Source organism: Culex pipiens, chromosome 1, assembly GCF_016801865.2.
Source record: "Culex pipiens pallens isolate TS chromosome 1, TS_CPP_V2, whole genome shotgun sequence".
Lineage (NCBI taxonomy): Eukaryota > Metazoa > Arthropoda > Insecta > Diptera > Culicidae > Culex > Culex pipiens.
Window position 1 is genome coordinate 53,170,553 of NC_068937.1, and position 19,001 is coordinate 53,189,553.

The window sequence follows — 19,001 nt, forward strand, 5'->3', positions numbered from 1 at the left end:
ATAACTCAACGATCACCAAAAAAGTTCCCGACGAGGATGGGATTCGAACCCACGCGTGCAGAGCACATTGGATTAGCAGTCCAACGCCTTAACCTCTCGGCCACCTCGTCAGTTGTGTAGATGGTGGGAAAATTGCAATGACGTCTAGTTGTATTTTTAGCTGTCGGTTTTAATTTAAAAAAAACTTTGAATTTCAAATAAGATTGAATATTTTCGTACACTAATTTTTAAATAAAAGAAAATCAAACAAAAATTATAATCACTTTCCAATAAGAATAATATTTACACTTCAAAATCTAGTAAAAACTATCCCTAATCATAATATCAAACAGTTACCGACAGATAACAAAACTCAAAACTTCGAAACCGGGAGTTGAACCCTCGACGTTCCACTTAGTGGGCAGAATCCGCATCCACTCAACCACGACAACTTGATGTCATCGAGGCTGATGACATCCGATTGGATAGTTTTATTTGGTATTCTTTATTCTGCGTTCAAACCAAGAATGTTGACTTTCAGCTGAGTTTGTAGAATCCTTTCCCTTGCAGACACTCGCTTCATCACCTAAAATGAGAATAAATCAATTAAAAGTTCCGTTTACGACCGGTACAAACCTGCTATTTTTGTTTACGGCAACTTCTCGCAACCATAACAAACTTAGCGGCAGCTTGCTTTCCCCTTTCGCTTCTGTCAGATAAACCGAACTTACCGGTCGAACGCGTTTATACCAGCGCGTGACGTTTATGCCAGATTTTCTCGCTGTCAGCGGCACCTGTCACTTCGCGATGCGCTCTCACGCACACACTCGCGCGCTCTTTCAGCAGGCACTCCCTCGTTTACCACAGCGCTCCAGCTCTTGACATCGCCGCGTCTCACTCACTCCGCCGGCGTTCCAATACGATTGCGCAAGCAGGACGGAACCGCACACAACTGTCAGAAGTCTGGATATCGTCGTCGTCGCTTCTTCTTCTGCACTGCACTGCTGCTGCTGGATAGAGGGTTGGATGATAGGGAAAAAAGCGAAAATCGATGATTTTGCTCGCGTCGATCCACTGCTACGGTACTGGTGCTGTGTGTCTCGCTCGCAAGGGTCCCGTGTCCGCGGGTTGTGTCCGTGTTTTTCTTCAACGCCTCTACGGGAAACGCGCGCGTTCGCGGACGTCCGGAACGTCGTAGTCGCGGGTCGGGCGAACGGTAGTAGGCGGTACGTGGCCAAACCCGGTTGCGGTGGCAACTCGCGTGAAGAACCCCAATTTTGCCGAGCTTGCTGCGATTGCTGCTGGTGTATCCAACTAGAAGTGCTGTGTGTGTGTGTTGCTGTGTATGTGTGTGCGTGCGTGTGAAAAAATGTGAATCATTTTCTCACTGGAGAAGAGTTTTTCTGGAAAATCCTGTCGGAAGAAGCTGGAATCCTTACGTGCCGGATCCAGAGCCCTCTCCAGGGGGCGCTAGGAGTTCCCCTACAGAAGTGCTACGTGACACAGAGGGGCGGATCTAGTGGAGGGGTTCCCGTTTTGTTCCGGAGCTCCGGAAGCAGAAGGATTGTCCCCTCGAGGAAGTGTGTGCTTAAGAGTGGGCGAAAGGAGTGTCCCTCCCCCCTCAAAGAGTGATTTCGGAAAAGATAAATTGCATTGAGTGACCACCCCCCTTTCTTACAAGGGGCGCATCCCCAGGAAGAAGAGTGTCCTACCCCGCTGCAAAGGTGATTCCGGCCAGGGTGGACCGGGTCGTCAGAATGGCGGACCTTACGAGGCCGCCCTTCAGCGAGATCAAGCGGCCGGAGGAGGTCGTCAAAATGTCGATGACGGACAACCTCAAGTTTGCCGTCCTGATCGGCCTCATCGAGGTCGGCCAGGTCTCCAACCGGGAGGTGGTCAACACCGTGCTGCACCTGGTAAGTCCCCAAATCTCCAAGATGAAGAAAGTTGTTATCAGCATTAGCTAAGTGAGGTGGCACCTTAATGAGCGGGGGCGCCTGCTGCTGGCGACACTGGCTCCAGAACCTAATTTTAACCTGTCTGGTGTCGGGCCAAGTAGGCAACCTATCCAACTTACATAATCCAGTCCGTCCAGGAGAGCAGACGCAAGGTCAATTCCAGTTGGAATCCGTTCGGTCACATTGTCGGGGGCTTTGTTGTGATGGCAATTGGGCCGCCGTGGACGGAAGGAGCTGGCAACACTGGCTGCAACACTTGTTATCTAATACTTGGCTGTGTGAAGAGGTGTAATGGGTTACCTGAGGCTCACCTGAGTGAGTGTGTGCGAAGGCAGAGGGGGAAGTAAGGGTTGAGGAAAGAGGAGGGAGAAGGGGTGCATTGATTAGCGTTTCAGAAGTAAATTGATTGTATTAAGAGAAATGTTATTTTCGACGAATTTCAGGATACTAATTAAAAGATGACGTTTGCAGAGTTTAGCAGTGCAGTGTGAAATTTCTTTCACAATTTTGTTTACCAGAATTTTTACACTCAAGATCTACTAAGTTGTTGAAAACGCATTTTCAACATTAATTTCTTTCTGGAAGTTTAGAATAATCATTGTCATCTAAATCAATAATCTAAATCATAACGATGTGTTTTTGATTTAATAAGCATTAGATGGACTTAGACTGATATAGAATCCAAGCTTTTGTCCGAATTTAAGTTGAATGCAAGTTGTATACCTTCTTAGGACATACAATTTTCACGCTAAACATCTACCTGGGTGAATTCATTTAATAACAAATGAGAATAACCTAAAGCCATCCAATTCGAATTTAGAATATACTCGCTTAGAGTAATTCATCGGACCTTCCACCTTCACAAAACAGGTCCAACTCTAAGTGAATCTTACTTGGGGATACCGTGGAGTCTTCCTAATGCCCTTTCCTTATCCCCTAGTGTGCAATAGTGATAGAATAGACGGGTATTGGTTGTCATAGTGTTGAAAATCTAGTTCAGGGGAAGCATTTGTATTCCCTGTTGGTTTCTTCAATTAAATTTACATAGCTGTGCTTCCGTACGATCATATAAGTTATTAAATTTGTTTTGAATAATTCGCTTAGTAATCTTTCTTGACAGAAAGTGTCTTCTTTGATAACTTGATAGCTAAGGGATCATAGTTGTTTATCCATCTTAAAATTTCGTCTTGTCAATGTCGCTGTTATGAATGAAAAAAAAAAGAAAAAACAGAGTTAACAGAAATTTGGTTTAAGCATGTTTGTAAGTATATAAAAATTCACATAGTTCTTTTGGACTCTTTTATTTCTTCTGAGACAACCGGAGCTTAGATAACCATTACATAAACATGACGAAGTCCAGTCTGAAATCCCCTAAAACATCGTTTTCTAGCCAAATACAATAATTTATGTTAATTTTAGGTAACTAAAATTATCTACAAGTATTTTCTGCATAGGTTGTCACTTTTTACTATAGAAAATGAAGACGAAATTCTTGTTTTTTACCAAAAAATGATAAAATAAACTCTGTCAAGAGAAATCGGTTGAATAATTAGGTTAGATTCTTACATTTCTTACATTTCGTCCGTAGCGGATGTGTATACAAAACTGTCAAAATCACTCAGTTATCGTACTAAGATATGTTTGATTTTGATTAATTTATTTAAAACTGAAAGAAACTCTCCTAGATCAGTATTTTCTCGATTTTTGATTACATAAAATTCGGAATGATTTGATTGTTTAATTGTTTATTCGTCAAGCTTATGTAGACTACCTACAATTCTCTTACATACCAGATATTATTTCTATTGTACAATTTTTTTCGTAGTTCCGGTTTAAACATGTCGAAATGTATGTACAATGAATTTTATTATAAATGCGCATCATTTGATTTTGCGGCGATTTTTTTTATAATTTGTCGTGAATGCAATTATTCTAAAAAGTGGTTTATGATTTAGAATGACGAGCTGGATTTGATTTTGTTTTTCATGATTAACAACCCTAGTTAATTAGATTTATGTTTGATTTTTTTTTGAATCTGCCCAGAGTTTAATAAATAGAGCCCTTTTCTCAATTTTTTCATACATAATAAATAATTAAGTTTTTAAACATTCTAACAAACATCAAGTTTATAAACACAATACAATACAATCAAATCGACAAAGTTTCAGTCAAGAGTCCTGATTGCTCACAATCCTCTCCTTCACTCGTGATCACAAATCAGATGCGACGCAAAACTGCTCTGATGAATTCAAACTGTTTGCCACTACCACATCAATCGTTTCTGGATGCTCTCAATTCTTCTCTCGTTCTCACTTCTATCGGTTAGAACTACTCAAAGCTGCGATCGGCTTTGTTTTGATCATTGATTAAACTGCCTAAAATCAATGTAATCAACGCATTTTGTAATGTTCATGCTTACAAAGCATCAAAGACACTTTTGCTATAAAGTTACACCATGCAACATTTAATGTACGGCTAACTGTGGTAGTGAAGACAAACGAGTGCCGCGCTCTCCTCTCTGAGCACATTCGTGTGTGAACCTCTGTTTGAAGCGATCGGACCAATCGCTGGATGCTTGCGAATCTTGGTAGCTCGCGATTGTTTGTGCGCTTTAATCGGTAACGATTTAATCAGCACTGAGTGAGTGATTACTTATCATTGAACCGATTGTTAGGACACACTTTCACATTTATAAGTACCTTGATCCAAAATTACTATTGATGAGCTCGTCAAATCTTTTAAATAAATGCCTGGGTCATAACATGTTTTCAGGATTTTTTTCATCAAAATATCTGAGATCGCTTTCAACAAAGTGAAAAATTAACAGTTAAGTACTCACAAATTCTGACAGCGTTGTCAGATCTTCAGTTTCTGTCTTATTGGAAAGGTGTTTTAAATACCTTTCTTAAATATATACAGCCCAGACTCGATTATCAGATGCCTAGATTATCCAAAGTTTCGATCATCTGAAGGTTTGTATTGTACGATCAGTTCCTAACTGGACTCGGTCGCTGGAAACGACCGTCGGCTCAACGACGGACGAAATAGGCGGCGGGCCAGATGCGGGCATAAAAATGTCAAAATCTCTCCCTCCTCATTTCGTCTCACCATCCAGCTGCAGCTTTGTTGACAAACAAATGGAGCACGCGGTCGCATGATGGCGGCATCGAGCCAGAATTCGGGGTGATCATGTGATTAAAAATGAATGTTTTATCATGAAAAATAATATTTTTCCGACCGAATAAAAAAATTGCGAGCATGTTCAAACAATTATTCCTGATGTCGGAGAAGTGATTAAAAACCAAAATTTTAATCCATAATTTTTCTATAAATTGAACTTTTTCACTCCAACTGGGAACCCCTAGGTCTATCCACGACCGTTTCCAATGACCGTGAGAAGATGCCAGAAAATCCAGCTACGAGCTAAATCCACAATATGGGACTTCGGATATAGTCGAAACATAAACATAAAAAATGTTTTAAATTTTTTTTTTTTGCTTTAAACATCAAATTCGAAATTTGCGACCCCATTTTAGTCAAATTTGAATTTGAAAATATTACTAAATGTTTTTTTTTAACACTATTCATCATCTCCATTTTAGCCGCCATTTTGTAAAACTCTAGATCACTTTAGCGTAGTTTAGCTCAACAAACAAAAATAAGACAGTGAATATGTATTTTTTCCAGACTCGATTATCCGAAGTGAAATTTGTTCAAGGCCTTCGGATAATCGAGTCTGGACTGTTAACAGCGAGTCCACGAGCAAACGAGCTGCCTAACATTTTCGGAGGTTGTTTGAACATATATAACTAGCATTTCGACCAAATATGAGGACTCTAGGTCAACGGGAAGTGGGGAAAATTGGGACACAAAGTTTAAAGTTGAAAAAACGTCAAAAATTTTAATAAGGCTTTGGCATTATTCAATACAATTTCAAAGATTAAAAAGCACCTGAAAGGGCTGCTTTGAAATGCAAAAAAAAATCTCCAATTCTTATTTATTAAAAAATCGGGTTCGTTTCCAAAGGATACTAGATTTCACCAGATTAACGGTGCACATCAACCCGAGCTTTTGTACCCAGATTTTTGTTACAGACATTTTAGTATCTTCAAAACTACGGGTACTACCGAAATATTTTTTATTCGTCCCCTAAAGTACTGTCCACAAAGTAATTTACAACAAAGTTTGATTAATTTAACAATCCCGTTATTGCAGGATTGGGTCCGTAAGTTCTACAATTTTGGAATAAGAAGACAACAACTGCTTTGGTTGCTGTGCTCCCTTAAAAGCAGCAATAACAAAATTTGGTAATGATGCTGGAGAATTCTAACCCCGACTGACGCCCCTGCCCTGCCGAGACAACAAACTTTCCAGCAAGATAACGCGCACTACAACTCGCAAGAAAACACTTCTCACTCACTCAGTGACGGGCCGGGCTGTCAACCGCAGGAGCGCCATCACAGTCGGCAAACAACCCGGCATGTCGGACTTTTTTTTTTGCTTGTTTGAGCTTTTTAGGAAACTTACCCCCGCTTTTTTGTGGGTTCAATAATCGTGATCGAGCTTCGTCGTCTTTATCATCTTTTTTTTTTGCTTTTTTTCTCATAAGGTTCGTTGCTTACGCAGCACAATTTTTTTGATGTGTGTATTGTGTTTCCCGAAATCGACAAAAGAATTGCATAAAATTCTGGTGACTTTGCGGGAGATTGAATGATGTTGCGAAATTTGGGATCGATTCGATTATGTAACCCTTAATGGTCTAGAAATAATTGCAATTTTATTGCTGACCTCATATTTACCCACAATATGATCAAAAGTCAAAGAAAAAAAAACATTCAATTGAAGAAATCAATACTAAACTAGTAACATAATTAAAAATAAATTTGTTACCTATTTTTAAATGGACACTTTGATAAATCATAATTCTTTGCTAACTAAAGACACTTGAGATATAACTTCACCAGAAATAGCTCAATTTTCCAAACACCTCGGGGAGTTTCCCCAAACGAACAGGACACTTTCTGGAAACTAATCTACTGTCATTCCGGAATAAACCTGAACGGTTGACTTGATACCTAGTCGTGGTCCTTGGAGTACCACAAACTACGCCACCCACCACTGGATTTATGACGGTTGATTTGGTCGTGGACCTCGCTCTTTTTTGTCCTCGCGCCGCCACGGAATCGGAAGTTACGACATTGGAACGGTAACTTTTGGAAACGGTTTGTTTTTGTGGTTCTCTTGGGGGCCACTACACGAGGATGAAAAAAAAAAAACCAAAAAAGAAAAGGTGAAGTGGACTTGACTTTTGGAACGTGCAATTTGTGGTAGGCACGTTCGGCTGTTCTAGACCACCTCTCATCCACCTGGATGAAGATGAATGTGAAGACGGCGATGGTCGAGGGCATGTTACGTAAATTTTTTGACAACCGCGATGGACGGAGATCGATTGATGGATAAGGGTGGTGGTTTCCTGGATGTTTCGGGAGACGATTTTTTGTGAGGTGGAGTGGTGACCTGTGTTGCAAGGTTTTGCTGCATTGAAAATTATATTCAAAAAGGCAAACACGTTTCTTTATCCACCTTTAGGTGGTTGGTTCCTTTCATTCATTTCTAGAGTGATTCAACCCTAATGAAAATAAGTTATGAATAGAAAAAAATCAAACCAGCTACAGACTTTTTGTCAAGAATATACAGACATCGCCTTTGAAGAAAATGGCATCCACAACACGACTTTTTCGTGGCGATCAGACTCAGCCATTTGAGGTTATGTTGAAAATCATCCTTTTTTTAGTCGTCTAAATAGCTTTTTTATCATAACTTTTAAACGACTAAATGAAACTGTACAATTTACAAACCAAGCTGTAGGACCTGAAAGTAGAGACCTACATAGGGAGATGAAATGTTCTGGGAGAAATTTCAAAAACCCAAAGTCATTCAAATTTAAGATTGAAAAACTTGTAGTTTTTTTTTTTTGGTTCTGGCACTTTTCTTGTACCGAACAAGCACAAACATAACAAAAACTATCAGAATATTATCAACAACAGTTTTACAATACTTGTGATTGTTATAAGTCTCGTTTTTTACCAAAATTATTTTAAATTGATTCTAACCTTGTTTTTGCATGATCTTGTTGCTCGATTGGAACCCTGATTTGACAGTTCGATTGGAACCTTGAGAGTAACATTTCGCCTCTCCGTAAGGCTCTCTACCTGAAAGTGAACCGAGTAAACCACATCCGGACAAAATTCATCCAGCCATAGCCGAGAAAATCAAGTCCATATTTTTGATCAACATCCCCACACACGCACAGACATTTGTTCAGAAATTGAGTCTGAGTCTATCGCATATCAAATTTACATGGACGCCCAAGCCGCCAAAAAAATCGAAACGGTTACTTCTCAGGTTCTTCTCAATTCTGTGAGCTGTGTAGGGGACATCTTATGATGACTTTGCTGAAAAAATCTCGTTCCTAGAACAAATCCTGTCATTTTGGCAGCTGTCTAAAGTTGAGGTACGTTTTTGGCAAAAAATTACCTCTCGGAACCATATCGTTGTACTTTGTACTTGACCTCTTTTTTACCATATCTTTGTACTTGAGCATCATTTTAGTTTCATTTGATCCAATGTCACGCCATCTAAGGAGTGAGATTGGGTCAATTTTCAAACGATTGGCATTTAAGATAGAGTTCATCGAATTCCACCATATTTTGGGAAAATGTTAATAAACTATTTAAGAACAATTCTACGTTAAAATGATCATAAGTGCAGTGCTTCTGGGGACGCGCAGTCCTGTTTTTTTTCGTGATAATTTTCGTCTCTTTTGTGTGCATGGGGTGATTGGTTAGTATAATTGAATAATGGCATCATAAGTGCAGTGCATTTGGAATGTACTACGGAAGAGGTTTACATCGCAGTCGGGAGCTGGTTGGATGATCCTGGAACTGAATTTGGTGAGAGCGTTCTAATTTATATCTTATTATATTACTGCATTTTAATGTTCATAATATTTATCAACCAATGCCCACTATTTCATTCGTCGGTGAAGTATCCCATCAAACCCTTTCCCCTTCCAAATCCGGATATCTTGGAGGTCGTCTAAGTTCTTAGGCATCTCTATAGGGTATCCAATCATCAAATCCCTCCCCACCTCCCCCGTTGATCGTGAGGAGTCGACCAAAAGGGCAAATGAGTGGTGATGTATCATTCGGCACATTCCTGACGCATTTATTTTCCTTATCGGCGCCAACCTAGCTATTGCGAGCTTTATGCTCGGCTAGAGTACGGTCAACCAAGCTAAGCTAAGCTAAGCTAAGAACAATTCTACGTTAAAATTACGAGGGGAGTATCGTTTTTTACCCATATTCACCCCCACTGACGGTATTTTAATTTAAAGATACTAATGAAATCGACGATAAACTGAGAAAACGTCCCTTAATTGGGCTTTATCTCGAACTCGACCGCAGAATAACCAAACCCCGTCTCTAGACGGGATTCGATACAAAAATTCGCCAAAAGTCAATTTTTCAACCAAGTTTTTGAACTGCATTGGAAAGAAGATCTTTTAAAATTTTAGAAGATTTTAGGGTCAGAGGTTTGACTTGTTTTATGTAACTTTGCCAATGTATTTAAAAATGTTATTTTTTTAGAGGTCTACTTTGGCTGTGTTGTTTACTAACATTTTTTTTTTTTTTTTTTTTTTTTTTTTTTTTTTTTTTTTTTTTTTTTTTGTTTTTTTTTTTTTTTTTTTTTTTTTTACTTTATTACTTTATTGAATTCAATCTAATCTTTACATTCGGCTTACACTACCCTAATGAACTTTTGTTCTTTTAAAGGGGAGTGAGATAATGCGATTCAAAACTTTAAAATTACTTTAACGGGGTAGAAAGTTGTTAATATTACTGCGAATTTTCAGTACCATTTCTTGCTTGAGTTTCTATATTTTTAGTAAAAAGAAGTACGCAATAATTTTTGTAGTGTCCTGGACTATGCCTCTACGCATTTTTTACAATTTAAATGATAATGGTGCCATTCTATAGTAAAAATGTAAAAAATAAGCAAAAAATTTAAAAAGTGGCTGAGAAAACATGAAAAAAATAAAAAGGCAAAATGTAATGATAGGAGGTGTTAGAATAGGCCAAATACTACCAAAGTCAAACATAAACTAAACAAGATAAATGCAAAATAAAATACTCAAAATAAATCAAGAAAAACATAAAACATAAAACAAGTGAAGTAAAGTTTTTTTTGGAACAAAAGTTGCTCAAAATGACCTTAGGAGGGAAACGGGAAAAATAAAAAAATTGAAAAGAAATTGGGCTGTTGAGGGTTACAATATTCTTATATCTGAATACGACTAATTAATGCTTGACACATTATTTGTAACAAATACTCACTTTTACGAACGAACAATCTGCTTTTGTCAGTAATATTTAAATGTTTAAAATATAGCCTGACATTTCATAAAAGCTTAACATAGAAAAAATGGTGGAAATTTTCAATATTTTGGCAAGATCTATTTTTTTTATTTAAAACATTGGTAACCTTCAATTAAATTAATTTATTACCAAAAATCAATTGTTTTTGATAAGGTGAAACTCATTTTTTACAAAATGAGAACTTTAATAGGCTGATCCTCAGCAAAATTCTAGGAACAAAATACATGATCAACAAAGTTTTAAATGGAAAATGTAGGTCATTTTTTGTTTGATAATTTGATTCTAACATTTGAAAATGATCTTGTGAATTTTGTACGGAGACTTGAGCGGAAAAAACTAGCTTTCCAAATGGCTTGTTTTACATAAAAAACGCATGGTTACAGATTAATCCTAAAAAAAATATACAAAATTGAAAATATCGAAAAATTGCAAAATTACAGAGAATTACAGATTGGGTCTGGAGTAAGATTGGACTACTGTGTTGTACATCTGGAAATGCTTAATAACAGTAAAAATGGGTAACTCGCAACAATAGTCCTCGTAATTAGGATTAAGTGGCTTTATACTCAAACAGAAAGAAAAGATTGGACCATACAAATTAGTGAAAATTCGTTTATCCCAATCATAACCTCACACCCAATGTCACCCCTGCTGACGGTATCATTGTGGAACTAATCCGAATCCGAATTCACTTATCGGAACTACTTACAGCTGTCAAAATAAAGAAACCACGTGCTATGAAATCGTCAAACATTTTGATGTTTGGAAGCTTTTGAACACGTTTGAAAATCGAATTAGAAAATTTGCTTTGTGCACAGAACAAACATGGTAGGGGAAATTCTCATATGTTTGGCAGGTTAAGCATTCGCTCCTAACTTCATCCAATTTGCTGATTATCTCTATTTAACACTGGAACGCCCAACGCATGTCCAACTTACACGGACGCCCAAGCCTCCAAAAAAAGTTGGAACGGTAACTTCAACTCAATGGTTCTCGGAAATAACTCAACCAATCAAGATGATTCTTCTTTCCAGTGATTTTTTGGATGTCTAGATGATTCTAGAACTTTGCAGAACTTAATTTGATCAAATCTGTAATTTTTGCGACCGAAAACATCGTTCCACCTTTTTTAAAACGACTGCATCCGCGGAATTTTTGGCGAATTTTTTTTTACACGCAAAAAAAAAGTTGGAACGATGTTAAAATTACAGATTTGATCAAATTTAGTTCTGCAAAGTTTTAGAATCATCTAGACATCCTAACAAATCACTGGAAAGAAGAATCATCTTGATTGGTTGAGTTATTTCCGAAAACCATTGAGTTGAAGTTACCGTTCCAACTTTTTTGGAGCCATGGGCGTTGGATGTTAAACAACTTATTTTGTTAAATTTTTTGATAGAAACTTGCTTGCTCACTTCCTATTGATCTACACAGTAAAACATTGTGTAAATTTGGAAGTTTGAATATTACCTCTATTATGGTGTAAATTTTTTTGCTCAATTAAGGCTCAATTGATGGAATAAGTTGCTGTTCCTCCAATATTAAATTTAGGAATGTTGCTAGATTTTGTGTCGAAAAAAGGTGTATAGTGTTTTGTAAATTTACATATTTTTAATGTGAAATTGAATTGAATTGAATTCTTCAGTCCTTTTAAACTGCATATTTAGATTCTCTTCATTCCTCGATATGTTCTCTTGCTTGAAGGATCTCTTCCTTGACGGTACCTTGGATAATAATATCTTCAAATATAGTTTTTTTAGTGCTGACTTAATCAATTCTGATTAATTTTAAAGCATTTACATTTTTTTTATCGATTTTCGACCTCCGTGTAAGCACGAGAGCAAGCAGCAGTCAAGTGCTCAGTGCTCCATCGTTTTTTCGTTTTTTCGCCGTAAATTACCGTGATTACCCGCGAGTTTGCTCCAGTTCGAGTGCGGCCTCGAAAAACCCGCGAAGTTCGTCTACCGGCCGTGTGCAAAAAGGTAAACAAACCAACGCCGTGTCGACCGCCATCGCGCAGGGGAGCGTGAGCGCAGAAGGCATCAACAAAAAGTTACTACATCCCGGATATGTTCCAAGATCACCAGTGCGAACCCGTTCCGGTACTTCCGGTGCCACAACCAGTGGCACATCAACATCCGCCAACATCCCCATCAGGAACGAGTTCCAGATGCTGAGCGACGACGAAGAAAACAACAACAACAACACCGACGGTAGCAGCACTACCGACGACGACGACGACGACGTTCGTCGTGCACGGAAAAAAGTGCCGACGCCAAAAACGAACAATTCTCCAAAGGAACGTAGACCACCTCCAATTTTTGTTTTGGACACGTTGGCGGACGATATTGACGAGTTGCTGGAAGGCCTCGGATATTGTCTGAAAATTGGTAAGTCGTCGGTGCAAGTTTACACATTCGACGAAAAGAACTTCGACCTGGTTGTGGAGAAATTGAAGTGTAAAAACTTTAAGTTCTACACATTCGACCCCGTGCAGAAGACAGCTGTTAAGGTCGTCTTGCAGGGGTACCAAGACCGCCCGATCTCCGACCTCAAGAAGGACCTCTCGGGTGCTGGAATAACGCCGCGTGACATAAAAGTCCTCTCGCGGAAGACAACAGTCACAGGTACACACACACTGTACCTGTTGTACTTCGACCGCGGCACCGTCAAGATTCAAGACCTGCGGCGAACTAAGGCGTTGGACGGGTTTTGGGTAAACTGGCGGTTCTACTCAAAGAACCCGTCGGACGCAGCACAATGCCACCGTTGCCAGAAATTCGGCCACGGCTCGCGGAATTGCAACCTCCCGCCCCGCTGTGTGAAGTGCGGTGAATCACACCTCTCTGAGGCGTGTGCACTGCCGTGCAAGGCGGACCTGGGGGACGAGGCAGAGCAAACCAAGGCGCGCATCAAGTGCGCCAACTGTGGAGGTAACCATACCAGCAACTACCGTGGATGCAGCGCACGGAAAAACTACCTCGAGGAGCAGGAAAAGAGGAAGAAGAAAGCAGCAGCGTCCCACCCTCCTCAGCGAAGCACGAGCGTAACCGTGCCGGCAGCTGGTCATCGTACGGTTCCAGCGGACAACTCAGCGTTCCCTCCTGGATGGGGGCGATCGTTCGCCAGCGTGGTCGCTGCCGGTAGCGGCAATGCGGCCCAGCAAGAAGTTACCGGGGAAGATCTCTTTACCCTGCCAGAGTTCTTTGCTCTCGCAGGGGAGATGATGACGCGGTTTCGGACCTGCCGTAACAAGGCGGAGCAATTCCTGGCCCTTGGGGAGCTGATGATCAAGCACATCTATAAAGGATAAAAAACTGTGATCTAGTTTTAAGCTTTCTCTATTTCTATCCCCTTTCCCTTGCAATTTTAGTAAGTTTTTTTTTCTTAATTTTTCTTACTCTTGGTGACACCTTTATTTACAAGCAATAATTGTTCCAAAATGGATTATGATGTAACACACAGCTGAAAGGAACTCCAAAACTCTGTAATGAACCTCAAAAGAACTTATTGTATCTTGATTATTCACCAATAAAACCGAATTGAAATTGAATTATCGATTTTCATACCTTACTGGCATTTTATAACATTTGATCAAAATTCATTGTTTTGATTTACAATAAACTCATCGAGTAAATAAGAGTAATTTTTCCACGGTATTAAGGTCATATTCGGTTTTTTGAAAATTTAATTCGCTTAAATTATTAGATTATTAAAACTTAGTCCTTCAAAAAAGTTACTTGAAAATATATTGGGACTGTTTTCGACCTTGAAGATTTTAATTGACTAAATCTCACTGCTTTTGGACTCAAATGATAGCTGAGGATGGTCCTCCAATGAGTCCTTGAACAGTTCATAGTGACCACTGTTGGTATATTTTAGTTCGCCCAAAGAATTTACCGAGGTCACGATTATGGTTCATTAGGGTGTAATATGGTTGTATGGACAAATTAAAATTGCCCAAATTTTATGAGCAAAGCATTTTTTCAGTTCCTTTTTTCCTAAACAACTCCCCCAAGTTTGGGAACGATTTGTTTAGTCCTCACTCTGCGCAAATGAGGAAAACTTTTTTTTTGGATTTCGATATTAATAAAGTTTACGTTTCACGTTGTACTTAAACTGGAATCATACACTCAAAAAAATGAGTTCACGTAAACGTAAACAGAGTTCATGCCACCGGGAACCAGGAAGAAAACTGTTCAACTTTTATAGTGTATTGCACCATGAAAGTGAACAGTTTTCTTCCTGGTTCCCGATGGCATGAACTCTGTTCACGTTTACGCGAACTCATTTTTTTGAGTGTACTTCTCAAGACTAAATATCCTTTTTGATTACAAAAATCACTTTCAGAATCTACTTTTATCGTACTTCCATTGCTTTATTTTTGATATTCAGACTTTAGATGAATGTTAATAACTTTTCAAGATTACCTATTACAATATTTGATAATCTGGCAACACTGTCTTATTTTTTTTTGTGGAACACCTGCGTGTAAAAATAAAACACTCATCTTCAAAAAATGAGAGAATTTGAAAAATTACTATGGAAAAAGTGCGTTTCCCTGGCGGAAGATGTTCCCAGTTCAGTTTTCCCGGTGTGTATTATTTGTTTGATGAAGAATGCTTCTTTCGCGAGCCGCGCCGGAAGCGTCTCTCCTGGGAAATGCAAATACTTCCTCTTCCCTTCCTGCTCTCCTTCTCCCTCACTCCTCCTCTGGACGAATCTTTCTAGCGCTCTCTTCGAGAAAAACTTTTTCGTGTCCTAGAAAACGAATTCGTCCCACCTTGAAGAAATAGACAAGTTTGATGGGCACAGAGAAAGAGAGAGAGAACGTGCCTCTTCTATGCAAATCCAAAATTGAAATTAAGTTTTGAAGATGCTTTTAATTTTTAATGAGACTCATATATGAAAATGAATATTATAAAGTTTGTCGAAGAGTCTGTCGTTGGGCGAAGGCAGGAGATAAAAACATCATCCCTGGTCTATCTTTTTCGGCTTGCCTTAAGAGGCAGGGACATTTTAGGTGCGAAAGTTTTTTCCGGCTTCGTGATTCGATTAGACTTTCGTTTAGAGGGAGTTTTTCCTTCAAGTGTGTGTGTTTGTGTCGTTTTCCCGGCATGTTTTTCCCTTCGAACATTCGGGCAGAAAAATAAATTTGAATATTCAATCATTTCGCTTTTCCGCCTTTTCCATTTTTTTTTTTCGTTTTCAGTTGTTTGGCAGATGTTTTTCAACTGCGTGCAGTTGAGTGATCGAATCGCTTTTTCAAACAAGTCGTTCGTTTTCGTCGAAAATCTGATGTCCTTATTAGAAGTACCACAGGCTGGTTTAACTGCTCTTCCAAGGCAAGGACAAAGTTCGTTTTAATGAACCCGAGATCCTGGCTTTCCAAGGACAAAAAACGACAACTTTTTCGATTTTGGCGCGAGAAATCGATTTTTCTAGTTTTTCCCCACCCAGCAACGAAAAACAACAACAGGAACACCAGCTGTCGGCGTGGAAGCTGCTTGGAAGGAAAATTCGGCACGTCTTTTTTCCAGTGATGAAAAGAGTGGGAAAATTCGTGCGAAACAAAAACGTGACCGTTGTTGAAGGGGAGAAAATTGAACGGGGTGGGGGATGTTTCCGCTGCTGCTAAGTAGGGCAATTTAATTAATGATTGATTGCAATTTTTCTGTATCGATTTGGAGCTGTGTTTGAGATGGAAACGTGAGAAGTTCTGATTTGCGGAATTGAAAAAGTATTTTGGGAATTGCGTTTTGAGATAATTGAGCCACGATTTTGGATCTCTTTATTCAAAATTATATTTTAAATTGTTGGCAGTGCTAGTATGTTTTGAAAATATTTATCTTTTGATGTTTTCAAAAAAATTAAATAATGTTTAAATAATAAAAACAAATTATCAGCAAAAATCATATCGACGATAACGGAGAGTAAGCCAGATCCAAATTTTATTCAAAGTTTTTGTCCCTTAGCACTATTCTTGGATGAGTAAATAAATCTGTCCCTGTTCCTGAGGGAAACACCCTTGAAGAGTATCGGAGCCGGCATTTACAATGCGGATTCAGTAACAGTTATAATTCAACTTAATGTTAACATATTAAGGTTAATGTTAATATTCGATAGGTTGTCTTCCAAGGTGTCTTGAAAAGGTCCAGTTTGTGCCGATACACTACCTTCCCTTTACTAAGCAATCGAATCCAGAAGGGAAAAGATCACCAGTTGTGTTGGCCCGAGCCGGGATTTGAACCCCTATCTACCGCTTACGAGGCGCAAGCGTTACCACTGCACAGTGGTCCAGATCGCAAAATTAAGTGGAAAATTGATTTTTCGTAAAATGATGAAGTTTGTAAGCTTTGGTGCCTTCAGAAGAGTTTGTTTGAACTTTTTGTTTGGTTGGAAATTAGGGTGGTTCGCTATTAGGGTGATTTTGATAATCTAACTTTTCAGGAATATTTTTGGGATTTTTTTTGTCATCTAAAAAGTTGCTGGGCTTTCCAATCCAAACAACTTTGTCGAAGACACCAAAATTTTATCTCGTAACCTACGCCTTCTATGACCAATGACCACCTTCAAAAATCAGTTTTTTTGAACGGGGAAATTCAGGGTTAAGTTTTAGAGAAAAGTGGTATTCGCGGCACTTTTAAAGCTCTTAAAAACAAACATTTTTATTTTTTGACAAGTCAATTTGGACTTAAGGGTTAAAAGTTACAGCGATGTTAAGGTAAAAAAGATGTAAATTTAAAACTTAAATATCTCGAAAAGGCGCAAGCCAAATTTTAAGTGCCGGGTTGTGTTTGAAAGAAGAAATCCAGCACTACAAACGCTGAAAATCTCAGAGTGTTTTTCATTAAATTCGAAAAAAGTCTAACGAATTTCGAACCACCCTAACGAATGTCGAAAATTTTCCAAATATATGTTTTTTCATGTAATTTTGCCCGCTGAATCTGAGTCTGCCCTCAGAATTCGATTTTTGGTCATATTTTGGGTTTCCATGTAAAATTATCAAATGAATAAAAAATAATTTCAAATTTCAAGCCCAACTTTCAAAACATTGAAGCAATATATCAAAAAAATGCTTTTTAAATTATTACAGTTTTACCACAAAAAATATCAATGAAACATTGAAAATATTTTCATTTTCAAAAAGTTTTATGTCTTTTTCCGATCTGCGGTCCCAAAAATCAAAATTTGTAAAAAGTTCAAAAGTGTCTTTTTTATTAAAATACTGAAATGAACGTTATACAATGTATTTCAAGTAGTTAACAACCAATTGTACAAGTTTTTGCAATACAAATTTAAATTTTCAACAAAATATTTTTGTTTAGCCCCTTCTGATTTTTGGAGCATTTTTGAAAGAGGGTGTGGGGGACCCGTAATGCAATGCTATGCTATGCTATGCTAGAGTGAGGGGGACAGCAACTTGAAATAAAATTTCAATGGTCTCAATCATTTTTAATTTTTTTTTCTTAAATTGACTTTAGGGACCATCCATAAACCACGTGGACACTTTAGGGGGGGGGGGGGGTAAGCGATTGTCCACGCTCCATACAAAAAAGATTTTTTTTGTATGGGCAATTGTCCACGAAGGGGGGGGGGGGGGGGGGGTTGAGATTCCCAAAAAAGTGTCCACGTGGTTTATGGATGGTCCCTTATGCACTTGAGCAACTCTCTACGAAATCAGCCGATTTCGACCATTTTTATTTTTTGTATTTTTTGATTTGACTCAAACTTTGTGGGGGCCTTCCCTATGACCAAATAAGCTATTTTGTGTCATTGGTTCACCCATACAAGTCTCCATACAATTTTGGCTGCTGTCCATACAAAAATGGTATGTAAATATTCAAACAGCTGCAAATTTTTTTAATCAACTTTTTTTTCACTAAAACTCAATTTCCCAAAATACGTATTTTTTGATTTTCGAGATTTTTTGATACACTCAAAAAAATGAGTTCGCGTAAACGTGAACAGCATTCATGCCAACGGGAACCAGGAAGAAAACTGTTCACTTTCATGGTGCAATGCACTATACAACTTGAACAGTTTTCTTCCTGGTTCCCGTTGGCATGAATGCTGTTCACGTTTACGCGAACTCATTTTTTTGAGTGTATGTTTTAGGGGACAAAAATCCGCACCTTTTGAGCTATAGAGAAACATGGTCAAAAAATCTGCCTCCAAGTTATGATTTTTTGAAAAATAGTGATTTTTGGAAAAAAATCCAAATTTCATGCAAAAACAAATTTGAAGTTATTTTTTAATGCAAAATTAAATTTGCAATCGAAAACTACTTTACAATTTTTTTGATAAAGGGCTTCGTTTTCAAGATATAGCCACCGAAAGTTTGATTTTAGCAAAATATTTGCAATTTTTCGATTTTTAAAAATAGTGACCATGAGCGACCATTTCTAAAAATAGTTTTTTTGAAAAGTTCAGAAAATTTGCTATAAAATTGTCTAAGTGACATTGAAGATTGGACCTCGGGTTGCTGAGATACAGCCGCTTTAAGAAAAAGAAACACGAAAATTGAAGTTTTCTAAGTCTCACCAAAACAACCCACCATTTTCTAATGTCGATATCTCAGCAACTAATGGTCCGATTTTCAATGTTAATACATAAAACATTCGTG

General features: G+C 38.4%; 1 protein-coding gene, 1 long non-coding RNA gene and 1 other non-coding gene across 22 annotated transcripts in view; 1 reads left to right on the plus strand and 2 right to left on the minus strand.

Moving 5' to 3' along the window:
* Positions 1 to 28: 28 nt before the first annotated feature.
* Trnas-gcu (transfer RNA serine (anticodon GCU)) lies at positions 29 to 110 on the minus strand. Its single transcript has one exon. It is a non-coding gene; the product is annotated as a tRNA-Ser (tRNA).
* Positions 111 to 248: 138 nt separating this feature from the next.
* LOC128092456 (uncharacterized) lies at positions 249 to 795 on the minus strand. Its single transcript, XR_008211789.1, has 2 exons — positions 616 to 795; positions 249 to 565 (listed from the first exon to the last, which is right to left on the minus strand). It is a non-coding gene; the product is annotated as an uncharacterized LOC128092456 (long non-coding RNA).
* Positions 796 to 1,004: 209 nt separating this feature from the next.
* The window catches only part of LOC120413005 (neurobeachin), a 283,022-nt gene continuing 265,025 nt past the window's right edge, over positions 1,005 to 19,001 (plus strand). For 6 of the 20 annotated variants that reach the window (XM_039573665.2, XM_039573692.2, XM_039573674.2 and 3 more), the window contains exon 1: positions 1,006 to 1,895. In XM_039573665.2, the coding sequence (XP_039429599.1) occupies positions 1,737 to 1,895 (159 nt within the window). In that variant the 5' untranslated portion in view covers positions 1,006 to 1,736. Of the gene's footprint in view, positions 1,896 to 19,001 lie in introns of all 20 variants that reach the window. The other 14 variants (XM_039573701.2, XM_052706292.1, XM_052706293.1 and 11 more) reach the window with 9 other exon arrangements.